The 25,364-nt window shown below is 53.5% G+C and overlaps 1 protein-coding gene across 1 annotated transcript; it reads left to right on the top strand.

Moving 5' to 3' along the window:
* Nucleotides 1-409: 409 nt before the first annotated feature.
* On the top strand, nucleotides 410-23,032 carry LOC133627031 (acrosin-like). The gene is made up of 8 exons (XM_062009861.1): nucleotides 410-486; nucleotides 730-930; nucleotides 1,166-1,434; nucleotides 1,715-1,866; nucleotides 8,951-9,222; nucleotides 9,836-9,882; nucleotides 22,410-22,529; nucleotides 22,842-23,032. Exons 1-8 carry the CDS (start codon nucleotides 410-412, stop codon nucleotides 23,030-23,032), a joined length of 1,329 nt encoding a protein of 442 aa, XP_061865845.1.
* The last annotated feature ends 2,332 nt before the right edge of the window (nucleotides 23,033-25,364 follow it).

Below are 25,364 nucleotides of genomic sequence, written 5' to 3'. Positions count from 1 at the left end.
TGACCACAGAGCCTCCCCTCTGCTCCACACTCCATGGAGTATTTGCAGGGAATTACTGTGTTGTGGATTCCTCACTTACCAGCAGCAGCTGTATCCACCCTGTGAGCCTACTTCATTTTATCCCTTTCCTTAACTGGTGAGCAATGCTGATGTTTAATGTGTGCTTTAATACCAGTTTCAATGTAAGTTTTCATTTCCAGGGCACTTCAGTAATCATGCCACACCCCCACTTTACCTGGACTCCCCCTTGGTGCCCCACACGGAATCCCCCACGCCCAGCATCCGTAACCAGCGGCTCTGTGACATCAGCCCTGGGGCCGAGGTGCTGTGGGCAGCGTGAGCACTGCAGGCACAGCATGGGCCCCGCTGTTGGTGGTCACCAGCACTTTCTGGCCACGTGCTACTAGACATGATGAAGCTCCTGCTCATCCTCACCCTGCTGGCTCTGTACTGCAGGCCTGCAAGCGGCTCATGGGAAGGCTGTGGGTAAGTGGCTCTAGGAGGGAGCTTGGGCAGCCCTTACAGCGTCCACTGGTGCCCCGTGGCCAAGCCACAGCTCCCCAAAGCCCACGGTGAGGGAGCCAGGCTACGGGGCTAAGGCAGGAGCCAGGGCTAAGGGCTCCTTGCCCCGCTGTCCACGCAGCACCCGGTGTGGAGGGCAGACGGCTGCCCTGCAGCCCGAGCAGCAGCGAGCCCTGGAGCAGGACACTCGTGACTTTCTGCTTCCAGGGCGAGCTGCGGGTGCCAGCTCAAGGCTTCTTCCTCTGGGCTGTTGCGCGTCGTGGGTGGCACAAATGCGGCTCCGGGGACCTGGCCCTGGATCGTCAGCCTCCAGCGCCCCTGGGGAAAACGCACCAAGCATTTCTGTGGAGGGTCCCTCATCAACCCACAGTGGGTGCTCACAGCAGCCCACTGCTTTGACAAGTTCAGGTGAGGAGGAGCAGGGAAGGGGCATCCCTACACCACTGCTGCCGCTCCCGTCCCGTTCCCACGCAGCAGCCAGCGCCGGGGCACTGCCCAGCCCAGCACAGAGCCGTGCTCGGCACACGCTGGGCTGGTGCTGCTGCTCGCCAGCGGCCTGGGGCTGGCCATTCCTGGAGCCCTTGGTGAGCAGGAGGCAGGCAAGTGCTCCCTCTGAGCCCTCTGCTCTCCATCTGCCCTCCAGGAACATCGCCAAGTGGCGCGTGGTGATCGGGACCACAAAGTTGTCTCAGCTGGGCCCCGAGGCCCAAGTGCGACGCATCAAGCGGCTGCTGCGTCACGAGGCCTACTGGCAGGTCACAGCTGAGAATGACATTGCTGTGCTGGAACTGGACCAGCCCATCCAGTGCAATGAGCACGTCCAGCTGGCCTGTTTGCCTCAACCCGATGACGTGAAGCTGTCGGAGCTGAAAAACTGCCAGGTGGCTGGTTGGGGATCCACAGTTGCACGATGTGAGTTCCCCTTGTAAAAGCATTTGTGTCCTGAGGCCTGGCACGCTGGGGAGACGGGTTGGGCGTGAGGAGAGCCAAGGCGAGAGCCACAGTCAGGCTGTGGGGACATCAGGCTGCAGACGGGGGTCTGAGCCACTGTCCAAAGCCAGACTGAAGGGAAAGACGTGTCTGGTGTCTATTGGGGTAGGTGCAAAGCCGAGGCCCAGGGAAGGGCTTTGCCAGACAGGGGAGGGCAAGTGGCCCAGAGCTGCTCGGGGCTAATTCCTTGCTGTGCTCACAGCCACAGAACCAGAAATGTCCGATGTGCTGCAGGAGGCCAAGGTTCACCTCATCGATACCAAGCTCTGTAACAGCAGCCAGTGGTACACAGGGGCTGTGCACAGCTACAACCTGTGTGCCGGGTACCCACAGGGTGGTATCGACACCTGCCAGGTAGGAGCAGCTACGAGTCACCCCCTGCAGCACCCCCCGCCACCACTGCTGGGGCTTCCCTCCCCTTCTCCATCATCATCTCCTTTGCCAGGGCCCCGTGCCTTGTCCCACATGCCCATCCCGTGTAATTGGCAGCCCTTAGGTCCAGAGCCCAGTGCTAGAACCTCTGTCTTCCACACATCCAGGATCCCTGTGCTGACAGCAGCCACCCAACACTCCCTTCCTCCTCTCTGCTCTGCTGTAGGGTGACAGTGGTGGTCCCCTCGCCTGCCAAGACAGCCACGCTGACTACTACTGGGTCGTTGGACTGACCAGCTGGGGGAAAGGCTGTGCAAGAGAAAAACAGCCTGGGATCTACACCAGCACTCAGCACTTTTATAACTGGATCCTGGAGCACATGGGACGGCACCAAGAAGAGGCAGCAGCTCCTCCACTGTCACAGCCTGTGTCCACCTCAGCCCCCTCTCAGACACCAAGGCCAGGTGCAACACAACCAGGCAGCTCCACGTCCTGTGCCTTTGCATGCCGGAAGGCGTTGAAGTTCCTCAGTTTGCTGCGGGGGCTCCTGCGGTTCCTGATGGGAAAAGGGGCTTGAGCAGCAGCGTGGCCAGGACCCAGCGCAGGCTGCGCTGTGCCACCACCATTTCCCCCTGGGGCACTGCCCGCTGCTCCAAGGGCAGCCCCTGTGTCCCACACCTGCTCTGTCCTCCCCACGCTCCTCTCAGCACACACAAAGGCTGAAGGAGACTTAGTGTAGTCAATAAAGCTGCCTGTTTGCACAGCACGTTGTGCCTCCGTCCATCGCTCAGTCCCTGTGGAGCTGGGCTCATTTACAGCTGCATTAAAGTTGGTGTGTTGGAATCACAAGAAATTTTAGGAGCAACCTGTCATCAGCACAAAAGAGACACAGAACTTGTGGAGAGTGGCCAGCGCAGGGCCACCAAGATGATCAGGGGACTGGAACATCTTCCATATGAGGAAAGGCTGCGGGAACTGGGGCTGTTTAGTCTGGAGGAGAGTGAGGGGAGAGCTCATTAACATTTACAAATACCTCACTGCTGGGTGTCAGGAGGTTGGGACATCCCTTTTTCTATGGTATGTAGCAACAGGACAAGCTGCTGCTCAGGGCTGGTTTGTTCTCCCCCAGCACTGCCAGGTCCCTCTCCTGGAGCTGCTCTCCAGCAGCTCAGCCCCAGCCTGGTCTGGTGCTGGGCTTGTTCCTGCCCAGCTGCACCACTCTGCCCTTGCTGCCCCTCAGCAGGTTCCTCTGTGCCCAGCTCTCCCTGCCGGGCAGCTCAGGCTCTGGGCACTCAGCCAGTGCTCCCAGTTTGGTGCCAGCAGGGAACTCGCTGAGGGTCCGTCTGTGCCCTCCCCCAGCTCCCTGACGGAGATGTTGAACCAGACCGGCCCCAGAGCCCATCCCTGCGGAACTCCACTGCCCACAGGCCGCACACTGGGCTCTGTGCCGCTGAGCACTGTGAATCTTCTCTCTTCAGGGCGAGAATCCTTTCACAGAGACCCCGAGTGTAATAAATAATATAGAGTGTGTATTGATCATAATATAAAGTGTGTATTGATCATAATATAGAGTGTTTATTGATCATAATAAATATAGTATTTAAAATAATAAGAGTTTAAGAAAAATATGTGTTAGGTGTGACAAACTTAATATGGAGTGTTTTAGAGAGATAAGTGTCCGAATGGTCAGCTCTCAGTTCTGTTTCTTTATAGATATCTAGGGGTGGACCTGAAAATGGGCTATGGGGACACTGTAATTGTGCTTAAAAATAAGTAATCGAGAGGGAACAGGAGTACTGCTGGACCCCAAAAAGGACCAAATTGGGAATATCGGGACATCCGATCTACAGCAAATGCAGAGGAATACGGACCAAATTGGGAATATCAGGACATCCCATCTACAGCAAATGCAGAGGAAAAAGAACTTTAAATCCTAAGGATGACCAATGAAGATCTCCGACGTAAAAGCTGGACATTTCGGAACCCAATCATGGACTATGTTCAGGCATGTGGACAGCATTGAAATCTTATATAAGGCGGGAAATAGAAGGCCAAAGTGTGCCGTGGCGGAACTACTGTGTTTCCCCGCTCACCCAGCGCTGTTTTGCTCATTTACCACTTGCTAAATGTCTTTATTTTATGTTAAACATTAATTAATAAATTCCTTTATAGAAGAAAACAGATGTGACAGCTTTTTAGTCCATAACAGTATAGACCTAAAACGAGGATTTAGACCCTAATAACTAGACTTTAGGCCCAAAAACTGAGGATTTAGACCCTAAAGCTGTGGGTTTAGACCAAAAAACGAGGATTTAGACCCTGAAAACTAGACTTTAGACCCCAAAAATGAGTGTTTAGACCCTGAAACAATGGGTTTAGACCCCCAAATACAAGGATTTAGATCCTAAAACTAGGGATTTAGGTGGTATAGATCTAAAAGGAAGATTTAAACCCTAAAAAATACAATTTAGGCCCCCAAAAATCAGGATTTAGACCCTAAAACTCTGGATTTCGACCCAAAAATGAAGATTTAGACCCTAATACAGTTGATTGAGACCAAAATTGATGATTTAGACCCTGAAATTAGATGTTTAGGACCGAAACCCAAAGATTTAGACCCTAAAACTACAGTTTAGACCCCAAAAAATTATGATTTAGACCCTAAAACCGAGGGTGTAGACCCAAAAATCAGGATTTAGACCTTAAAACAGGGGGTTTAGACCAAAACAGATAAATCCCTGAAACTAGTAGTTTTGGCATTAAAATTAGGATCTAGACCCTTAAACAGGGGGTTTATACTGAAAAAGAGGATTTAGACCCTAAAACTGATTCTTTAGACCCCAAAAACAAGGATTTAGACCCTAAAACCAGGGGTTTAATCTTAAAAACTAGGATCCAGAGCCTAAAACTGGGAGGTGTGGACGCTCGTTCTCGGCCCGCAGACTCCATTTCCCATCACCCCCAGCGCCTCGCTGTGGCCCAAAGCCGCGGGCGGGAGCCGCGGTGCCTGACGGGAGTTGTAGTTGTGCGGCGGCGCCTGGCAGGAGGCGGTGTGCGGCGGAGGGGGCAGGGCCTCGGCTTCCCAGCGTGCCCCGCTCGGAGCCCGCGCTCGTGCCCTGCTCGCGCCGCCGCTCGCGCTGCCGGGGCCGTTCGGTCACCCCAAAACTTCGCGTCCTGCCCCAACCCCCCCCGGCGCTTCCCTCGTGCTGTGCGTGTGCAAACGCCGCTCGATGCGGTGCCGCGGGAACGGGGGAGCGAGTCCGGCCCCAGAGAGGGGTGGCAGCTGCTGACTTGGGCCTTGCTGCTGGAGCCGTCTCTGCGCAGGGGCCGGTGGCTGCAGCTCAGGAGGGAGCCGCGGCGCTGTGGGGCGCCTGCCCCTGGCCTGGGTTGTTTTTGGGGCGGGACGTTGCCACTTTGGCTCGGTGTCTCTGCCGGCCAGTTACTGACTGTGAAGAACAGATTGGAGAAGAAGCTGTTGGTCAGTTGCAAAACTGCAGCAGCCACAGGGAGGGAGAATGTGAAAACATCTGGGCAGACCCCAAGGTCAGTGGGGAAGGAGGGGAGGAGGGTGCTTAGGCCCTGGAAAGGCTTCCCTGTGATATGTGGGGAGGAGCGTGGTGAAGCAGGTTGTCCCCCTGAAGTCCACGGAGGCCACAGGGAAGCACAGACCCACTGGCAGCCCGTGGAGGAGCCCAGGCCGCAGCGGGCGGATGCCTGCAGGAGGCTGTGACTCTGCTGGAAGCTCATCCTGGAGCGAGCTCCGTGCAGAGCAGGTTTGCTGTCAGGACTTGTGAGCCTGTGAGGGCCCTGGGCTGGAGCAGTCTGTCCCTATGGGACTGTTCTCCTGTGGGTGACCCCTGCTGGGGCAGGGTGTGAGGAGCTGCCCCCATGGCAGGCCCCAGGCTGGAGCAGTCGGTGAGGAGCTGCAGCCCACGGGAAGGAGCCACGCTGGAGCAGTTGGTGAGGGACTGTCTCCCGTGGGAGGGAGCCCACAGTGCAGCAGTGGGAAGCGTGAGGAGGCCTCCCCCTGAGCAGCAGCAGCGACAAAGTCCATCTGCGATGAACTGCCCACAACCCCCATGGTCTGCACTGCTGGGGGGAAGGAAGGGGACTCCTGGGAAGAGGAGGGGTGGGGGGAGGTGTGTTTAAGCTTCAGTTTTATTTTTCATCTCCCTGCTCTTAATTTATAATAATCAAACCTTTTTCTCCCCAAGTTGAGTCTGTTTTGCCCGTGATGCTCATTGCTGAGTGAGCTCTCTGTCCTTAACTCACAAGTGGTTTGTTATATTTCTCTCTCTCTCCTGTGCAGTTTAGGAGGGGGAGTGATTTAATGACCGGGTGGCCACCAGGCTAAAGCAGCACAGGGGGGTGTAAGTAGAGGGGATGCTTGTACAAGAAACGATTCTGCTTCTGCTTCTCTTGCAGCACAGAGCTCTCTGGGCTGCAGGGACACAGCTGCCTGAGGTGAAGCACAGAGAGATGCAAAGTACTGACAAGAAACACCAAGCATGAAACCTCCTTTGTTTTTTCATGCCAAAGAGATTTGCATTCTCATGTAGGCACTTGGAGTGGAAGCAGGTGCAGAGATGAGCTGCAAAGCTGTGCACAAGTGGAAAAAGGGCTGCAGGCAGCTGGCTGCTGGTAGGACCTGGAAATAGAGTCCTCCTTGGGAAGAGGCAAGAACTAAACTCTGGTTGAGTCAGAGAGACACTCTTTCACTTGTGTGAGCTGCTGCTGCCGCCAGCTGCCGGAGGCAGCACGGCCACGTTCTCCCCAGGCCCCTGGAGCACAGTCTGTGCTGCAGTTTGTTGCGGGAGGGGTGTCCCATCCCTGCTTGTGCCTCCCTCCCCTGCTGGCCCCCTGCGTGGTGCCCCACGCAGAATGGCCCCCGCCCCAGCGCCCGCAGGCAGTGGCTCTGTGACATCAGCCCCGGGGCCGAGGTGCCGCGGGCAGCGCCAGCACTGCGGGCATTGCATCGGCCGCAGCGCTGCTGGGCACGAGCCCTCCCTCGGCTCTGGCAGCTGCCGCGTGTTGCCGCAGCAATGAAGCTTGTGCTGGTGTTTGTCGTGCTGGCCCTGTGCTGCTGGCCTGCGAGCGTGGCAGGGGACAGCTGTTGGTAAGTGGCTGTGGGAGGGAGCTGGGGCAGCCCTTCCCTGCAGGGTACACTGGTGGTACAAGCTGGGAGCCGAGCTGCCGGCACCACTCGTCTGCGGGGCGAAGGCAGAGGCCGGGGCCGAGGGTTCCCCGGCACTGCTGCCCGTGCGGCGCCCGCTGGGGAGGGCAGACGGCTGCCCTGCAGCCCCAGCAGCAGCCAGCCCTGGAGCAGGACACTCCTGACTTGCTGCTTACAGGGGGAGCTGCGGCACCCGTCCCCTGGCTGAGCAGCCGTGGCGCGTGGTCGGAGGCGTGAATGCCCCCGTGGGGGCCTGGCCCTGGACCGTCAGCATCCAGAATCCCTGGGGAGCGGGCACCGGGCATTTCTGTGGAGGGAGCCTCATCCATTCCCAGTGGGTCCTCACCGCAGGACACTGCGTCGACTTCTACCGGTGAGTAGGAGCAGGGCAGGGCCGTCCCCCCGGCACTGGCAGGGGCCCTGTCTGCGGCCCGGCCTGCCGCTGGCGTGCCAGGGATGGCGTGTGCCGGGCACGGGCCAGGCTGGTGCCGCCACTTCCCGGCAGCCTGGGGCCGGCGCTGCCTGGAGCCCAGGGCACGCCGGGGCAGCCGTGCCCTCCGCAGCACGGCTCGCCTCTCTCCCTCGGCCAGCAGCAGGCAGGGCACTGCTGGGCTGGGCTGGGCTGCAGCGCACGGCTCCGCTCCCTCTGAGCCCTCTGCTCCCCATCTGCCTTCCAGGAGACTGCCGTGGTTTCGGGTGGTGGTCGGGGCCAACCAGCTGACTCTGACGGGCCCCGAGGTGCAGGTGCGATACACCACGCGGGCGCTGCTCCACCAGAGCTACTTCAACGTCACCGACTACGACATTGCCCTGCTGGAGCTGGACCGGCCCGTGGAGTGCAACCAGTACGTGCAGGTGGCCTGTGTGCCTCACCCCGCCGATGTGCTGGTGTCCCAGCTGAGAGACTGCTACATCGCTGGCTGGGGCCACACCACCGCACGAAGTGAGTTCCCCTGGGGAAAGCGCTGGTGTGCCCAGGGCAAGCCTGGCACGCTGGGGAGACGGCTCGGGCTGGCGCGGAGCCCAGGCGGGAGCCAGAGTCAGGCTGCGGGGACGGGCGGCTGCAGACGGGCCTGAGCTCCCTCAGGCTGCCACGGTGCTCGGGGCTCTGGAACACCTTCCTCATCAGGCCGTGGCACCTTCTGAGAGGAGACCTTCTCAATGTTGAGAAATGCATCAAGGGCGGGTGTTTAGAGGCTGGGGCCAGGTTGTTTTGGGTGGGGGCCAGTGACAGGACGAGGGGTAACGGGCACACACTGCAACACGGGAAGTTCCCCTGGAAGAGGTGGAAAAATGTCTTTGCTGTGAGGGTGCTGGAGCCCTGCACAGGCTGCCCAGGGAGGGTGTGGAGGCTCCTTCTCTGGTGGTTTCCAAACCAGCCTGGATACGTTCCCGTGCCCCTTGGTCCAGGGGAACCGACTTTAGCAGGGGCTCGGGCTGGATGAGCTCTCGAGGGCCCTTCCCACCCCCACCGTTGGTTGATTCTGTGTTTCTGAGCCACGGCCCAAAGGCAGCCCCAAGGGAAAGATGGGTGCGGTGCCCCTTTGGCAAGGTGCAAAGCCAAGGCCCAGGGAAGGGCTCTGTCCAGCCAGGGGAGGGGAGGTGTCCCACAGCTGGTGGGGGCTAATTCCTTGCTGTGCTCACAGCCCACGGATCCGACGTGCTGCAGGAGGCCAAGGTGCGCCTCATTGATGCCAGGCTGTGTAACAGCTACGAGTATTACAGGGGGAAACTGCACAGCTACAACCTGTGTGCCGGCTACGCGCAGGGCGGCATCGACGCCTGCCAGGTAGGAGCAGCCGCGAGTCAGCCGCGGCAGCAGCCGCAGCCCTGTCCCACCTGGGGCTGCTGGGGCTCCCCAACACCCCCCTGAGCCTCTGTCCTGTGCTGCAGGGTGACAGCGGGGGCCCGCTGGTCTGCAGAGCTGCCGGCGCCAACTTCTTCTGGCTCGTGGGCGTGACCAGCTGGGGGGCAGGCTGTGGCAGAGCGCACAGGCCTGGGGTCTACACCTCCACCCAGCACTTCTACTACTGGATACTGGAACAGATGCGCTCAGCAGGAAGGGCTGCTGCTCTCACCCGGGCGTGGAGACGTCTTCCCACCGACTCGGGGCCCTTTCTGCGGCCCAACCCGGCACTAATCCCGGCACCAGAACCAGCGGACGGGTTTGGGCCCTGCCAACTCCCCATCAGCTCACTGGCTGATTTGTTTAGTTGTCTTGGGGAGCTGCTGCAGGGCCTCAGTGGAAAACTGGCTTGAGCAGCAAGACTGTGCTTGATGTGCAGGACTGGGCTGTGCCCCTCTCCTTCGTTGTAGGTCCTTAGCAGTAGGCGTTAGGTAGGAGGAAGTAGAAGCTCTGTTTGCAGAGAGTGATAAAAATAAAAGGTTGAAAGAATGAAAGAGCCCCCTTTGCCTCCTTGTGCCCCTGCAGCACTGCCTGGCTGCCCTCCCTCTGCCCTGCAGGTAGGGGCCATCTCAGCAGCCCAGCCCTGGCTGGACACCCAGCCCTGGGACACGGCTGCTCTCAGCCCCTTCCATGCTCACGCCAGCCTTGCTCGGGAGGGAGAGAGCAGATGGTCTGTCTCTGGGTTTCAAGGGGTGTTGTAGGCGTCTGGAAGATCTCGGGTTGTAACGTGAGAGGTGGAGGGTACAGAAGAGGTGGGCCCTGGGTGGAGTGAAAGGAGGTGCTGGTGGTAGCAGATGAAAGCACATGGTGTAAACGATGAGTTGGAATAAAGCATCACCCATACTGGGTATGCAGTGATCTCTTCCCCTCAGCGGGGCTGGGCTGAGTGATCCGTGCCGGCGGCCTGGTGTCGTTGCCGGTAGCGGCAACATATGGTGACGGCGCGACCCCGTGTTAGACTGGGCTCCATGGGGCACGTGAGGGAATGATCATCAAAACGCAGGAGAGAGTAATACCGACTGCGTCGCCGGCGCCGGGGCCGGCACGGAGTGAGCCAGAGCCCCCTACAATATGTTTATCAATGGCCACTCCAGATAATCCTTTTTCTACCTGTTTGGTGGGAGTTCCATCAGATGTGGCACAATGGCCTGTACCAAATGCATTAAAAACAAATCCCTTAGTTCAGGGCAATGGCAAAGTTGACAGCTGGGATTTGATCATTTCACGGTTGCCAACACTGACAACAGAGCCACAGGAGTTAGAGTTATCGGGATCGATAAAGATGGATTTTTGTGTTATGTTTAATTTTACCAGCAATACCAAAACATTTGGGACAGAATGTGGATCCCACCCTGGGCGTGTATAAGAGCACAACATCTTGGTGCAATTATACTTCACCAAAAATACCCAGGTCGAGTCTTGTGCCTATGCAGTTACCAAAGGGAATTTCTCTGATTCGTGGGGACCAGGCATGGCCTGGAATAGCCTCGAGATCACAGCGGGGACCGTGCAGTTTGGGACGACTGACAGTCCTGATGCCTGATCACACAATGATTTGGAAACATCGTCGTCCAAAACAATTTGTGCATGCATTTACTAGTGAATGTGATGACCACGTTACCTTTGGTCTCCCTCAGCAATAATAGCAACAGCTGCCATAGATTTTTTGCTTTTAACTCCTGGCCATGGTTGTGAAGATTTTCAAGGCATGTGCTGTACGGATCTAAATGATCATTCAAAAGCAATTCACAAATACACCAACTTATCCACCGCACTTCTAATATCAAGCAAGATGTGGGATTTTTGGTTTAGTGTCCTGGATGGGCCTTGAAGGATGGCTCTGAAGTTTGTTGAAAACTGGGTTGCTTATATTGATCCTAATAATTGCAGGGTTATGTGTATCCAGCTGTGTGCTCTCTTGTGTAAAGAAACTAATTTTGCCAAATAACCAGTGATTGTGCAAAAAGAAAAAGGGAGAACTGTAGAGAAGTTTCTTGCTGATACAGGACATGGAGTTTTGTTAGAAGGATGATTGCAGAATCCAAGCTTTCACACAGATAGCCAGGTCAGCCTGACCTTGGGCGCATGCCAGGAGGAGGCTGCCTGGAAACAGTGAGCAGCTGAGAAGAGGTAAAAGCAGGATATTTTTAACAACAGCTGTACTGAGATTTTGCTAAGAGTGTGAGCTTTAGCAATTAAGCAATGAGCTTGTGCCGAGTAGCAGATTGCTTTGCAGATGTAACCAATGAATGTGATGTTACTATCACCTGAATTCTGTACTGCTGTGTAAATATCCGTGTGTATCACTAATAAACCAGCACTGACCGTACCTCCATGAGGATACGTCTTTGTCTCCGGAAGCTCCCGTGCATCACTCTCTGCTTTCTTGTAGCTCCCAGATGCAGAACTTCTGGCAGAACTTCTACCGACAGCTCGTATTTTCAATAAAAGCTGATCAGGCCAAATGCAGGGGATTGGAGAGAGCTCCCACAGGAAAGCAGCTGCAAAGGTGGCACAGCGCTGGCTGACAGGCTACAAGGGGACCCACCTACCACTGTAGGTGGGGTCTGCTTCCCTGCTTTCTTGTGGTGGTGGTTTAGGTCCATTATGGAACAAAGGACCACAATTCCCCTCAAGTACCAAAGAGGCTGAAAATTGCCAAAGGGCAGGGAGAGCTTAATTGCAGCTTAAGGTTCAGGACAAAACAGAGCAGGCTGCTGGGCTTGGGGAAGAAAACAGAGAATAATTTAATGCAACATCAACTAAAACATAACCTTAAAACCCGAAAAAGTAACCAAAATCAAACAACACAGAATAATACAACAATGAAGAGTCCGACCAGCCCTTCAAGAGCACCTTCTTGCCACACCTTCCCTCTTCCCAAGCTCAGAGCCTTGATCCCAGTGTTTTTGCCTCCTCCCATCCCTCAATAGCTTGGGGGGGGGGAGGGGGACAGGGAGTGGGGGTTTCAGTCAGTCTATTCCCTGTAGCTTCTGCCCTTTGTCCCTCCTCAGGGCAGGTGGCTCCACACCCATTCTCCCTCCATGGGGTCTCTCACACACACCCAGCCCTGCCCGGGCTGCTCCCACACGCATTTACCCCACAGGCCGCAGCTCCTCTCTGCCTCTCGCATGGGGCTGCTCTGGGCCCGCAGGCTCCAGCACGGCCTGTGCCATGGCCCCTCCCCACACAGTCTCTGCCCTCTGGGTGCGCTCACATGGAGCTGGCTGATTTGTTTAGACAGAACAAGCCAAGGTGCTGCCAAGAGAGGCAGAGTGGACACTGAGGGACAGAGGAAAGGCCACAGCCCCAGCCTCCCTACCCTGTGAGCCGGGTCCGCGGGCAGCCCGTCAGCCAGCACAGAGCTGCCTTTGTAGCAGCTTTCCTGTGGCAGCTCTCTCCAGCGCTGTGCCTTTTGCCTGCTCGGCTGCTGTGGACAATGCTGCCCGGTGACCTACCTACCAGTGTAGGCAAGGTCTGCCTGCGGGCTTTGCTGCCACTCCCAGCTCCAGTGGCGTGTCTCTGAGCAGCAGCAGCCTGTATTTGCAACAGGGGCCAAGCAGGCAAAACGCAGGGCACTGGAGATAAGCTCCCACAGGAGAGCTGCCAGGAGGGCAGCACGCTGCTGGCTGATAGGCTACCTGGACTGTGTAGCAAACTGGTAGCAATATCCCCTGTGACCTTGGTGAATTGTTGGGTGGAGCAAGACTTCTGACCTAAACTGAAGAATGTGATGCTAGATACCACCTGTGCCTACAGGAGACGGGAAAGACTGTTTTTCTCATGGGATGCTCTGGCCTGTGTCTCTAATGGACAGAGAGCAGAGCCAAGCAATAGGGCTCACTTTGGAGAAAGAGGTGGAAAAACCTCCTGGAGCTGTTTGAAAAAAAGTCAAGGAGATTGCAGAGAGAGCTGTTAAATGTCAGCTACAGTGTGTGGAGAGACACGTCTTTAGATACTGAACCAACAGGGAAGAAACAGCTCTGTCTGCAGCATCACATGCCGTGGAACCATTGGAATACAGACCCGAGGGAACGGCTCTGAGGGGCAGATTTGGGATCCCAAAGCCGCAGAGCTGAGGTGCTGGGGGCCACGGTCAGTGGTGGCTGTGTGTGGGGAGTTTTGAGACTTGGCTAGAGAAAAGAGGACATGATAGAATACAGCTGGTTAGTCAGTCAGCATTGAGCGATAAGCTATTGGACTCCTGCTCAAGGCCGTGAGAGCAAGAGAGCTGTATGATAACAGGATGAGCAAGCAGGAGCTTAGTTTGGGTTAAGCAGCCACACGTATCTGGAGTATGTTGAAACAAGGGCGAGGTTTGCACCTAACTGGGAACCAATGATGAGCTTAGCTTTTGCAATATGTATGAGCCTGATTATTGTATCTATAAAAGAGTTGTATCTTTGCAAATAAAGTTGAGACTTGTTGCACTGCAGGGTGGGCTTGTCTCCCGTCGTCTTCAGCAAATGGTGACCCCGATGTGATACGCGAAGGACGTGATATACCGACTGGGCGCCACGGCAGAGCGACGAAGGGGTTCGGGTCCTATGCAGCAAGGACGGCAATAAGCGTGAAAATTGGGAACACGCCGTGCCCTGGGTGACCGTATAGCCGAGCCCGGCCGATACCTGCCGCCGGACCTTGAAGGGCTGCAACAGCGCGCTGACAAATAGGTGTGGAAAGGCAAGCGGCATATGATTTATTTACTGCATTCTTGCAGAAGCGGCAGATAAAGGGTATAGATCTGCAAAAAGACCTACCAGGGTTGTTAGCTTATGGGTATGCTAAGGGAGTGTTTCAGAATCCACAGACAGTGCATGAATTGAGCAAATGGCGTAGATTTGGGCATTTGCTGTGGGAAGCTACCCTGGAGGACGATGAGATAGCTGAAAAGTTAGGGAAGTTTTGGCGGATAGTGCACAATGAGTTGTTGCAACATCAGGCAGAAAAGAAGGCTGCTGAGCACGCATCAGCAGCACAGAGTAAGAACAAAAACGATGAGCGTGACTGGTTCCAATCCACCTCGCTGGCTCCTACCGTCTCAAAAGTAGTGCTCCCCACCCCGCGTGTAGAAAATGACCCTGGAGGCACGGACGGGGTACGAGAACCATATGAGCCATCAGCCCCTCCCGAGGAACAAGAGTGCCGGCCTAAAGAGCCCCCGCCTCCCCTCCCCCCCCACTTAGTGAGCCTGTCCCTGGGGCAGAGAGTGAACTGGCAGAGGCACCGACAGTAGTGCCGGGAGAGGTGCCGAGAGTAGCGCCGGGAGAAGCGCCGGGAGAGGTGCCGGGAGAGGTGCCGGGAGAGGCGCCGGGAGAGGTGCCGGGAGAGGCGCCGGGAGAAGCGCCGGGAGCAGCACCGAGAGTAGTGTCGGGAGCGGCGCTGAGGCGGATGATACCGAGAAAAAAGAAAAAGGTTCTTCTCTACACAAGAGTATTTACAAAGTCAGAGAGGCGAAGGGGCTTCAGAGCAGAGCCCCCGCGGGAGAGCTGCTTCCCATTCGAGCCCAGCCCGCCGAGTTACCCCTGGGGCGACTCGCAGGGGAATGCCGAGCGGGCGCAGTCGGGCCGGGGTGCGGCGCAGGATGATCAGAGGAGAGTGGGGGAGCGCGACCCCGTGTTAGACTGGGCACCATCGGGCACGCGAGGGGAGACAAAGAAAACACGGGAGAGAGTAACAGCGGCTGCGCCGCCGGCGCCGGGGCCGGCACGGAGTGAGCCAGACCCCCCCAGCCCCTTCCATCCGCAGCCGCCGCCGCGCAGCCGCTTCCCGCGCCCGGTCGGTGTCTCCGGAGCCCCCCCCACACACACCGCGCCGACACCGCCGGCCCCGGCCCTCACGGACCGCTGGGCTCGTCCTTTCCATCCTCAATCCCTTGCCTCAGCGAGTGTAAAAACTGTTGGTCGTGATGTTATGCATTTTGCTGTAAATGTGGTGATGAACAGTGGTTTTCTGACAGTGGAAACTTTCTGAGGTGTTTTAGGTGTCAGGAATGGAACTTGGAAGAACAGAACATTTTGGCATTGAGAAGCTAAAAGGTGGTTTATGTTGATGCTTCAAATGATTGTAGTAAATGGTTTTAGACAATTTCAACAACCCAAGCAAAACATGTGGCTTACACTGGCCAAAGCAATCACTCAGTCTACAATATGTTTATCAATGGCCACTCCAGATAATCCTTTTTCTACCTGTTTGGTGGGAGTTCCATCAGATGTGGCACAATGGCCTGTACCAAATGCATTAAAAACAAATCCCTTAGTTAAGGGTAATGGCAAAGTTGACAGCTGGGATTTGATCATTTCATGGTTGCCAATAATGACCACAGAGCCACAGGAGTTAGAATTATTGAGATCTATAAAGATGGATTTTTGTGTTATGTTTAATTTTACCAGCAATACCAAAACATTTGGGACAGAATGTGGATCCCATCCTGGGCGTGTATAAGAGCACAACATCTTGCTGCAATTATACTTCACCAAAAAGATCCAGGTCTAGTGTCTCTACAGTTACCAAAGGGAATTTTTCTGATCTGTGGGGACCAGGCATGGCCTGGAATAGCCTCGAGATTACAAAGGGGACCACTGACGTTGAAACAACAAACTGGAGTTTATTGAAACAAGGGCGAGGTTTGTACCTAACTGGGAACCAATGATGAGCTTAGCTTTTGCAATATGTATGAGCCTGATTATTGTATCTATAAAAGAGTTGTATCTTTGCAAATAAAGTTGAGACTTGTTGCACTACAGGGTGGGCTTGTCTCCGGTCGTCTTCAGCAAGTGGCTTCTGCTACATTTTTATCCCACTGTTCCCATGGCCCATTGCCCAGTGCTCTGCACATAGAATCACAGAATCATAGAACAGTAGGGGTTGGAAGGGACCTTTAGAGCTCATCCAGTCCAACCCCCCTGCAGAAGCAGGTTCACCTGTATCAGGTCTCATGGGAACATGTCCAGATTCGTGTTGAAGACCTCCAAGGAAGGAGACTCACTGGAATATTGTGTCCAGTTCTGGGCCCCTCAGTTGCAGAAGGACAGGGAGCTGCTGGAGAGAGTTCAGCACAGGGCCACAGAGATGATGGAGTGGAGCATCTCTCTTGTGATGAAAGGCTGAGGGAGCTGGGGCTCTTCAGCTTAGAGGAGACTGAGAGGTGACCTCATGCATGTTTACAAATCCATAAAGGGTGGGTGTCAGGAGGCTGGAGCCAGGCTGTGCTCAGGGATGGTTCATGAGGTTCCTCTCTGCCCAATGAGATCCCTCAGTTTTAGGGTCTAAATCCTCTTTTTTTTGTGTCTAAACTCCCAGTTTTAGGGTCTAGATCCTTGCTTTTAGGACTAAATCCCCTGTTTTAGGGTCTAAATCCCCATTTTTGGGTCTAAATCCTCAGTTTTAGGGTCTAGAGTCTCATTTTACATCCATACCACCTAGTTTTACGTCTAAATTTATGTTTTGGGGGTCTAAAACCTCAGTTTTAGGGTCTAAATCCCCTTTTTTTGGTGTCTTAACTCCGAGTTTTAGGGTGCAAATCCTCATTTTTAGGACTAAACCCCTTGTTTTAGGGTCTAAATCCTTGTTACTTTGGTCTAAACAACCAATGTTATGTTCTAAATCCTTGTTCTTCATCTAAACCCCGTGTTTTAAGGTCTAAATCCTCATTTTTGCATCTACACCCTCGATTTTAGTGTCTAAATCCTCATTTTTTAGGCCTAAATTGTAGTTTATAGGGTCTAAACCCCCTGTTTTAGATCTATATCACCCAGTTTTCTATCTAAATCTATGTTTTTGGGGTCTAAACACTCAATTTTAGGGTCTAAATTCCCTTTTTTTGGTGTCTAAACTCGCAGTTTTAGGGTCTAGATCTTCGTTTTTAAGGACTAAACCCCTGGTTTTTGGTCTAAATCCTTGTTTTTGGGATCTAAACACCCAGTTTTAGGGTCTAAATCTACATTTCAGGATCTGAACCACCAGTTTTGGGGTCTAAACTATTTGCTTTTGAGTGGGAAAGCCCCCAAACAGGACGCAAGGTGCAGTTAACATGGACACGGCTACCCCAAGGATTCAAGAACAGCCCGACTATCTTTGGAAGACAACTGGCAAAAGAACTGGAACTCTGGACTAATGAAAAGACAGTGACACCAAGACACCAAGACACCAGTGACACCAAGAGCATCTGCTTCTCCAATATGTGGATGATATCCTGATTGCCACAACGGGAAGGTCAGCCTGCATACAGGTAACCACTGAACTTTTAAACTGTTTGGGATAAACAGGTACAAGGTATGAAAAGAAAAAGCTCAAATAGCAGCCAAACAGTGGTATATTTGTGCCTCAAAATTTCAAAAGGAGAACAGAGGCTGGGGACAAATGGAAAGGAAACGAATTGTGCTATTCTGGAACCACACACTGTGCATGAGTTGCTGGCATTTTTGGGAATGATGGGATGGTGCAGGCTCTGGATCGTGGATTATGGTCTTATAGTCAAACCCTTATATGAAGCCCAAAAATCTGCCCCTTTTACATGGGGCAAAGAACAGCAAGAAGCTTTCCGGAAGCTTAAAATAGCTCTGCTGACAGCCCCAGCCTTAGGCTTGCCAGATTGAACCAAAGACTTTCAGTTATTTGTTCATGAAAACCAGCATTTGTCTCTAGGAGTTCTGACGCAGAAACTAGGAAGCTGGAAGAGACCGGTGGGATATTTTTCCAAACAACTGGGCTTGGTGAGCAAGGGTTGGCCTTCTTGCCTGTGAGCAGTAGCTGCCACTGTCACGCTGATCCAAGAAGCAAGAAAGATGACCTTGGGAAGGACTGTTACAGTCTGTGTCCCACATATGGTAACCACAGTCTTGGAGCAAAAGGGGGGACATTGGTTATCCCTGAGCTGAATGATGAAATACCAGGTAATTCTCCCTGAGCAGGATGATGTAGTGTTGAAAACAACTCACCTTCTGAATCCTGCAGTGTTTCTGAGCACTTCACAGGAAGAGCAACAACTGGAACACGACTGCGTTGCAACCATTGAACATACATATTCCAGCAGAGAGGACCTGAATCTTGCAACTGCTAATGGCAGTGCAGGAACCTGAACTGGCAATCATCCACTGTAAAGCACATCAGACAGGGAACTCAAAGATAGTAAAACAGCACAACACACAGTCTCACAAATGGCAATCATCCCCACCAGAACAGTCGAGCTTCTTAAGGAGCCACTAAAATACCCAGGGGAGGGTGAGAAATTGGCTGAGTTACTAAATGCAGAGAAAAATTCAGAAGGGTGGTGGACAACAAGTACAGGTCAGGTAGTATTGCCTCCCTTAGTCATGAGACAGGTTTTGCAAACAAAGCATAGGGACTGTCATTGGGGTGCAGAAGCTATGACTCAGCTTCTGAAGAGAAGTGTGATATCAATACAAATGTTGGAAATGGACAAATGAGGAACGGCAAAATGTGAAATTTGTTTAAAGAACAATCCAATAGTACAAAAAAAAAAGGGTAAAGATGGGCAAAATAAAAACTGGAGTGAGACCAGGAGATTATTGGCAAATTGGTTTTATAGAATTACCTAAATGCAATGGATATAAATATGTGTTGGTTGGGGTTGACACCTTTTCAGGATGGTCAGAAGCCTTTCCCTATTCCACCAGTCAAGCTAAGGAAACAGTTAAATGGCTCCTGCAAGAAATTATTCCAAGGTTTGGAGTTCCATTTGGAATATCTTCAGACAGAGGACCACATTTCGTGGCCAATGTGGTACAAGAGGTAAGCAAAGTCCTAGGAATTTCCTGGGATTTACATGTCTCCAAGAGACAGCAATCAAGTGGAAAAGTGGAAAGAATGAATCAGACCCTAAAAAGACAAATTAGCAAAATTTGTCAGGAGGCTAAATTGAAATGGCCTCAGGCACTTCCACTGGCATTGCTGCAAAAAAAAAGAGTGAAACCTCGGAGTGGAATGTCAGTAAGTATGTATGGAAAACCCTATGAGGTTCCTGAACCAAATCCAAACATGCATGTGATGGGAAAACAAGATGTGTGTAACTATTTACTTCCTCTTGGAAAAATCCTGAACAGGCTCTGAAGTGCAGTAGTGTGGAACTGACCTCTGCCTTTGGAAAAATCCAGTACACAACATCCTGCCTGGAGATGCTGTCTACATAAAGACCTGGAACGAAGAACCTCTGCAAGAAAGGTGGAAGGGACCATCCCAGGTGTTGCTGACCACCTTCACTGCAATCAATAATGCCGAATCAGATGCCTGGATCCACTACACTCGAGTGAAGAAGACACCATCAGGCCTATGGAAGTGGGAGAGTTGTAGGAGATCTTGAGATATTGAAGTTAACTCTGAAACATAACAAAGTTTTTGGTTTTGTTGGTTTTTCAGTCTGTGGTGGTGGAAACATGGATCAAAATTGGATGGTCAAATGGATTCGTATTGAATATTCAGGCCCAGACTCCAGTCCAAACAGAAATAGGCTCGGAACAGGTAATGCCAATACCAGGAAATCAGATAAGACATGAACACACCCTGGATAGATAAAGCTTTTGAGAGACTGGGCCTGGACCTAAAATCTTGGATAAAGTCACTGATTTAAACACTTCTGCTATTGATTATAATGTTTCTGGCAATCTATTTGGCATATTGTTGCATCAAAAGAGAAATAATACAAAGAACACATGAAGTAATAGAATCTTGACAGCATTGTCAAGAGACAATGATCAGTTCAAAGGTGATCCCCCACCATATGACAATCATGGTTTTGTTATGAAGACAAGGGAAATACAAGAGTGAAAGTATTGGAATGTGATGATCACTACTTTCAAAGGGCGGCAGGGAGCTGCTGGAGAGAGTTCAGCACAGGGCCACAGAGATGATGGAGTGGAGCATCTCTCTTGTGATGAAAGGCTGAGGGAGCTGGGGCTCTGCAGCTTAGAGGAGACTGAGAGGTGACCTCATGCATGTTTACAAATCCATCAAGGGTGGGTGTCAGGAGGCTGGAGCCAGGCTGTGCTCAGGGATGGCTGGTGATAGGACAAGGCACAAAGGAGACAAGCTTAAAAAAAAGATTCCAAAGAAACAAAAGGAGGCATTTCTTCCCTGTTGAGGTGAGGGAGCCCTGGAAGGGGCTGCCCAGAGGGGCTGTGGAGTCTCCTTCTCTGGAGACATTCAAACGCTGCTGGATGAGTTCCAGTGTGACCTACTCTAGGGGGTCCTGCTCTGGCAGGGGGGATGCACTGGATGAGCTTTTGAGGTCTCTTCCAACCTTTAAGATCCTGTAATTCTGTGGTTATGTGTCAAAAGCCTCGCTGAAGTCAAGGGAGATGACATTCAAGTGCTCTCCCCTCATCTTGCCAGCCAGTCATGCCACCAGAGAAGGCTCTCAGGTAGGTTAAGCAGGATTTCCCCTTGGTGAATCTGTGTTGAGTCTCCCTCACAACCATCTTCTCTTTTCCAGGAATGGAATCTGCTAACCACACTCTTGATGCCCCCAGGATGCCATTGGCTTCTTGCCCATGAGGGCACGTTGCTGGCTCGTGGTTTATCATCACCCAGCACTCCCAGGTCTGTCTCCAGCAGGTCGCTCCCAGCCTGGCCTGGTGCAGGGGTTCTTCCTTCCCAGCTGCAGGACTCTTCTTGCCTGTGTTGAACCTTAGGAGGTTGCTCTCTGCCCAACTCCCTGAGCAGGTCACGATCTTACTGAAAGAAAGGAATAAAATAAAACCCTTCATATAAAAAAATCCCCATTCTTATGAAGTGCACTTAGAGATCTTCCTACTGAACTGCCCAGTGAAATGGCTTCACTTACCTGCAGGAGTTTTGAAGGCTTCAAGACAATGACGCAAAGAGAAGTAGCCAATTAGTGCTTCCAGTACTTTAATGAGCACCACAGCATATGTGGGGCTGACTCCTTGAGTCTCTGAGGATCAAGGAGACTTGAAGAAAGTGCTCAAGAAATCCCAGCAATGAGCAAAACCCACTCAAGTACCTTGAAGCATGAATGGGTCCCTCTGAGGGCTGTTACTGACAAAGCCTCCCCAGGGACTCGTTAGGACAAGGAACTGCAGGGAGCCAAGGCCCTGTGCAGGTGGCTCTGATGCTGAGAAAAGCCTGGGTTGGTTTGCTAAAGCAGAAAGGCCAAGGCCTGACCCCCAGGCCCTGGGAGGGCAGGTCCTGTCCCTCATGCACGGCTCAGGGTCGTTCCTGGGGCCAGAGGGGTGTGAGGGTGACCAATGCCAAATGCCCCAAAAACGTGTAAATTCTCCCAGCGTCCCCAGGCAGGAGTGGAGACGAAACCAAACCCAAATCAAGTTTCTCCTGATTGGCCTCAGGAGCCAGAGAACCTGCCATAGCCAAAAGGAACAAAGGCCTTGGTTGCTTTGGCTCTTTCAGCCCCGCTTGTCCTGTCTAACGATGAGACAAGGAAATGTTGGCCTTTAACCTGTCTCTGAGGGGAGATACGCTGCTGCTGGAAAGAAGAGTCTCTCAGCAGCTGAGGAAGGGAACATCAGGGATGGTGTCAGCCTGTTTCAAAGCTGGAGCCCCAGGAACACTTGGAGGGGGCTCAGATGGGACAGAAGGAAGGGGAGGGAAGGGGGAGAGAGTTTAAAATCATCTCCTGGCAGGGAACTGTCCTGCTGTCAAGAGAGTGCTGTGCAGTGCAGGGCTGCTCCCAGCTCCAAATCACCCCCAGGACATCGCTGAGGGCACTTCTCAAGGGGAAGCTCAAGGCAGGGACATCTATAAAGAAACACAGCTCTCCCGAGTCTGTGCTTTCTGCTTTCTACTCCTGAGGAATTTTCAATGGCACATGGAAAATTAGCTCTCAGAGATTGAAGAAGACACTGAGACTTCTGACCTGTAACATGCAGTGATCTTTATGCCTGCCAGGAACCTCCTGGAGAGCCTTCAGCCTCTGCTCTGCCTATGGACAGCAGCAGCATCCCCTGTGCTGGACCCATCTGGGTTCCTGTGAGCTGCCCTTTCCCACTGCACACAGGAGCTTGTGCCCAGGCAGTGCCCTGCCAACAGGCAGCTTTCTCTAGGGCCCAGGTGAGTGCACAGAGGGGAGGATGGGCTCTGGGAGTGTTGGCAGGGAAAGATGTGGGACAGGGAAACACATGACTGGAGGAACAGCTCCAGGGAGCAGAGAGATGGTCAAGGAATGAGAGGAAACTAAACCCAGAAACACGGTGGGAGAGAGAAATCAGGAAGCTCCATCCACTCTTGTCTCTCCCCTGTCTGTGTGATTGTTGCCCTGCTCTTGCTGTCAGGCTCTCTGGGAGTGGGAGGTTCATCTTCCACCCCCAGCTCCCAGAGTCACCCACGGAGTTTGTGTCTCCTCCTGTGCAACTGTGTCCATGGGAACAAGTGTCCCAGCTTTGGTCTAATCTAACATTTCTTACTTGGGCTGTGCTGTACAGCTCTTTCTTGTTATCTTCTTCCTTGGTACAGAATGTGCTCTTCTCACCATCGTGTCCTACGACTGCTACGTTGCCATCTGCAAACCCCTGCGCTACGGAACCCTCCTGGGCAGCAGAGTTTGTGCCCACATGGCAGCAGCTGCCTGGGCCAGTGGGTTTCTCTGTTCTCTCCTGCACACAGCCAATACATTTTCGCTGCCCCTCTGCCAGGGCAATGCTGTGGGACAGTTCTTCTGTGAAATCCCACAGATCCTCAAGCTCTCCTGCTCACATACCTACCTCTGGGAGGCTGGGCTTCTTGTGCTTAGTGTCTGTTTAGTACTTGTGTGTTTTATGTTCATTGTGGTGCCGTATGTGCAGATCTTCAGGGCTGTGCTGAGGATCCCCTCTGAGCAGGGATGGCACAAAGCCTTTTCCACAGGCATCCCTCACCTGGCTGTGGTCTCCCTGTTTCTCGGCACAGGCATGTCTGCCTACCTGAAGACTCCAGCCATCTCCTGTCCATCCCTGGACCTGCTGGTGGCAGTTCTGTATTCGGTGGTGCCTCCAGCAGTGAACCCCCTCATCCGTTGCCCGAGGAACCAGGAGATCAAGAATGTCTTGCAGAAAGTGTGTGAACACCTCAGATTAATAAGGTTCCCACGATCCCACTAAGGCTCCCACTGCATCTCAGGAGAAGCCAGGAGCAACTTTTCTTCATCTGTGTAATGATTTTTCATTATGTTCAAACACCTACTTAAAGGTCTTTTCCAGCTTGTAGGATGCTGTGGTGCTATCATTTTTGCTTTAATTTTCTTTTATGCCTGGAACATTGTTATTTTTGCCCTCCTCCCTTCTTCTGGCTGGATGTCACGTCCATGCAGATCCAGGCTGTCTGTAGAGATGCACTCACTCACACACGCAGCAGCGTGTGGCGTGTGCCGGCTGCCGTCCCTTCCCCTCGGCTCTGCAGCGAGCAGCAGCCCCAGCGTGCAGGAGGGCTCTGCAGCCAGTGCCCGGCTGCCCCACGCAGCAGCAGCCCCGCTCAGCCTTGGGGCTGCCCCTGGCTGCCTCGCTGCCCGCTCTGTCTCTGCCGCTGCCAGTCGCGGCTGCTGCTTCCCTGGAGACACAGCCAAGGGCAGCGGCAGAACGAGGCCTGCCCAGGGCTGCTCTCCCCTCCTTCCATACTCTTCTGTTCTGCCCTTGCCTTTGGGCTGTCACCGGGGTCCTGTGTCACTGGGGACAATCCTGGTGTCTCTGCAGTTGCACCCCTGGGGCTGTGGGCAGGAGGCAGCTCTGTGAACTGCCACATCAGAGGAGCTTCACAGAATCCCAGAATGGGGAAGTTTGGAAGGGACTGCTAGAGATCATCCAGTGCAACCCTCCTGCTAAAGCATCTGGTCCTCACTCAGGAGCATAGATACACATCCAGGCGGGTTAGGAAACCTCCTGAGAAGGGAATTCCACGCCCTCCCTGGGCAGCCTGGGCCACAGCTCCCTCATCCTTATGGTAATGAGGTTTTTACTTCTGTTTAAGTGGAACTTTTTGTATTCTGTCATTTGTCCATTACCCCTTGTCCTGATGCTGAACACTCCAGAAAAGAGTGTGTCGTCGTCGTGTCCCCCCCCCCTTCCCCATCCTCTTGACACCCACTCTTTAAATACTCGAAAGTGTTAGTGAGATTCCCCCTCAGTCTCCTCTTTTCCAGACTAAACAGCCCCAGGTCCCGCAGCCTTTCCTCAGAACAAAGATGCTCCAGTCCCCTGATCATCTTGCTGGCCCTGCACTGGCGTCTCTCTGGCAGTTCTCTGTCCCTCCAGGTGGGGAGCCCAGAACTGGACACAGGACTCCAGATGAGGCCTCAGCAGGGCAGAGCAGAGGAGGAGAAGAACCTCCCTCGACCTGCTGCCCACACTCTTCCTGATGCCCCCAGGATGCCATTGGATTCTTGCCCACGAGGGCACGTTGCTGGCTCATGGTCAGTTTATTTTCAGCCAGCACTCCCAGGTCTCTCTCTGCAGAGCTGCTCTCCAGCAGGTCACCCCCAGCCTGGCCTGGTGCAGGGGGTTGTTCCCTCCCAGCTGCAGGACTCTGCACTTGTCCTTGTTGAACCTCAGGAGCTTCCTCTCTGCCCAACTCTCCAGCCGGTCGAGATCCCTCTGAATGGCAGCACTGCCTCTGGGGAATCAGCCAGTGCTCCCAGTTTGGTGCCAGCAGGGAACTCACTGAGGGTCCCTCTGTCCCCTCATCCAGGTGCTTGATGAAGATGTCGAACCAGACTGGCCCCAGAACCCATCCCTGTGGAACTCCACTGGCCACAGGCCTACAACCTGACTCTGTGCCGTTGATCACCACCCTCTGGGCTCTGTCATTCAGCCAGCTCTGCATCCACGTCACTGTCCACTCATCCAAGCCACACTGCCTGATCTTTCTGATGAGGATGTTGTGGGAGACAGTGTCAGAAGCCTTGCTGAAGTCAAGGTAGATGACATCTGCTGCTCTCCCCTCATCAAGCCAGTCGGTTATGCACTCATAGAAGGCATCAAGTTGGGCAAACAGGATTTCCCCTTGTCATGGTTTGACATGACAGCCTTTTCTGGTATGGGGGAAGGGGCTGCAAAGATGGCTCCTGCAAGAAGTTGCTCACAACTGTCCCCAGCTCAGAAAAGGCTCACTTCTGGGGCTGAGCCAATTAGACGCCTCCACGATCACTTTTTAAGAAGAAGCCGGAAGGGGAGGTGTCTTCCTCCATCTTCTTTCTTTCTTCTGCCCCTTTTTCTCTTCTTCTGGCTGGTGGTGGTGCAAGGAGTAGGAACGGTGAGAGAAACAACCATGCGGACTCCAAGGTCAGTGATGAAAGAGAGGAGGAGGTGTGCTGGAGCAGAGACTCCCCTGCATTCTATGGAGAGACCTGGTGAAGCTGAGATTTATTTTCATTTCTTTAAAGACCCCACATCAGGGGCAGAGACTCATTTTGATAATGAGCCCGCATCAGGGGCAGAGACT

Source organism: Colius striatus, chromosome 17 (genome assembly GCF_028858725.1).
Source record: "Colius striatus isolate bColStr4 chromosome 17, bColStr4.1.hap1, whole genome shotgun sequence".
NCBI lineage: Eukaryota > Metazoa > Chordata > Aves > Coliiformes > Coliidae > Colius > Colius striatus.
The sequence above is the reverse complement of the archived record's forward strand: the minus strand, read 5'-3'. Positions and strand labels throughout refer to the sequence as shown.

What these genes read in the sequence shown, in the direction of transcription:
- LOC133627031 (XM_062009861.1), top strand. Translation starts at nt 410, where the DNA reads ATGATGAAGCTCCTGCTCATCCTCACCCTGCTGGCTCTGTACTGCAGG. An exon ending in GGCTCATGGGAAGGCTGTGG is followed by an intron (nt 487 to 729) that starts GTAAGTGGCTCT and finishes TTCTGCTTCCAG; the next exon opens with GGCGAGCTGCGGGTGCCAGC. An exon ending in CACTGCTTTGACAAGTTCAG is followed by an intron (nt 931 to 1,165) that starts GTGAGGAGGAGC and finishes TCTGCCCTCCAG; the next exon opens with GAACATCGCCAAGTGGCGCG.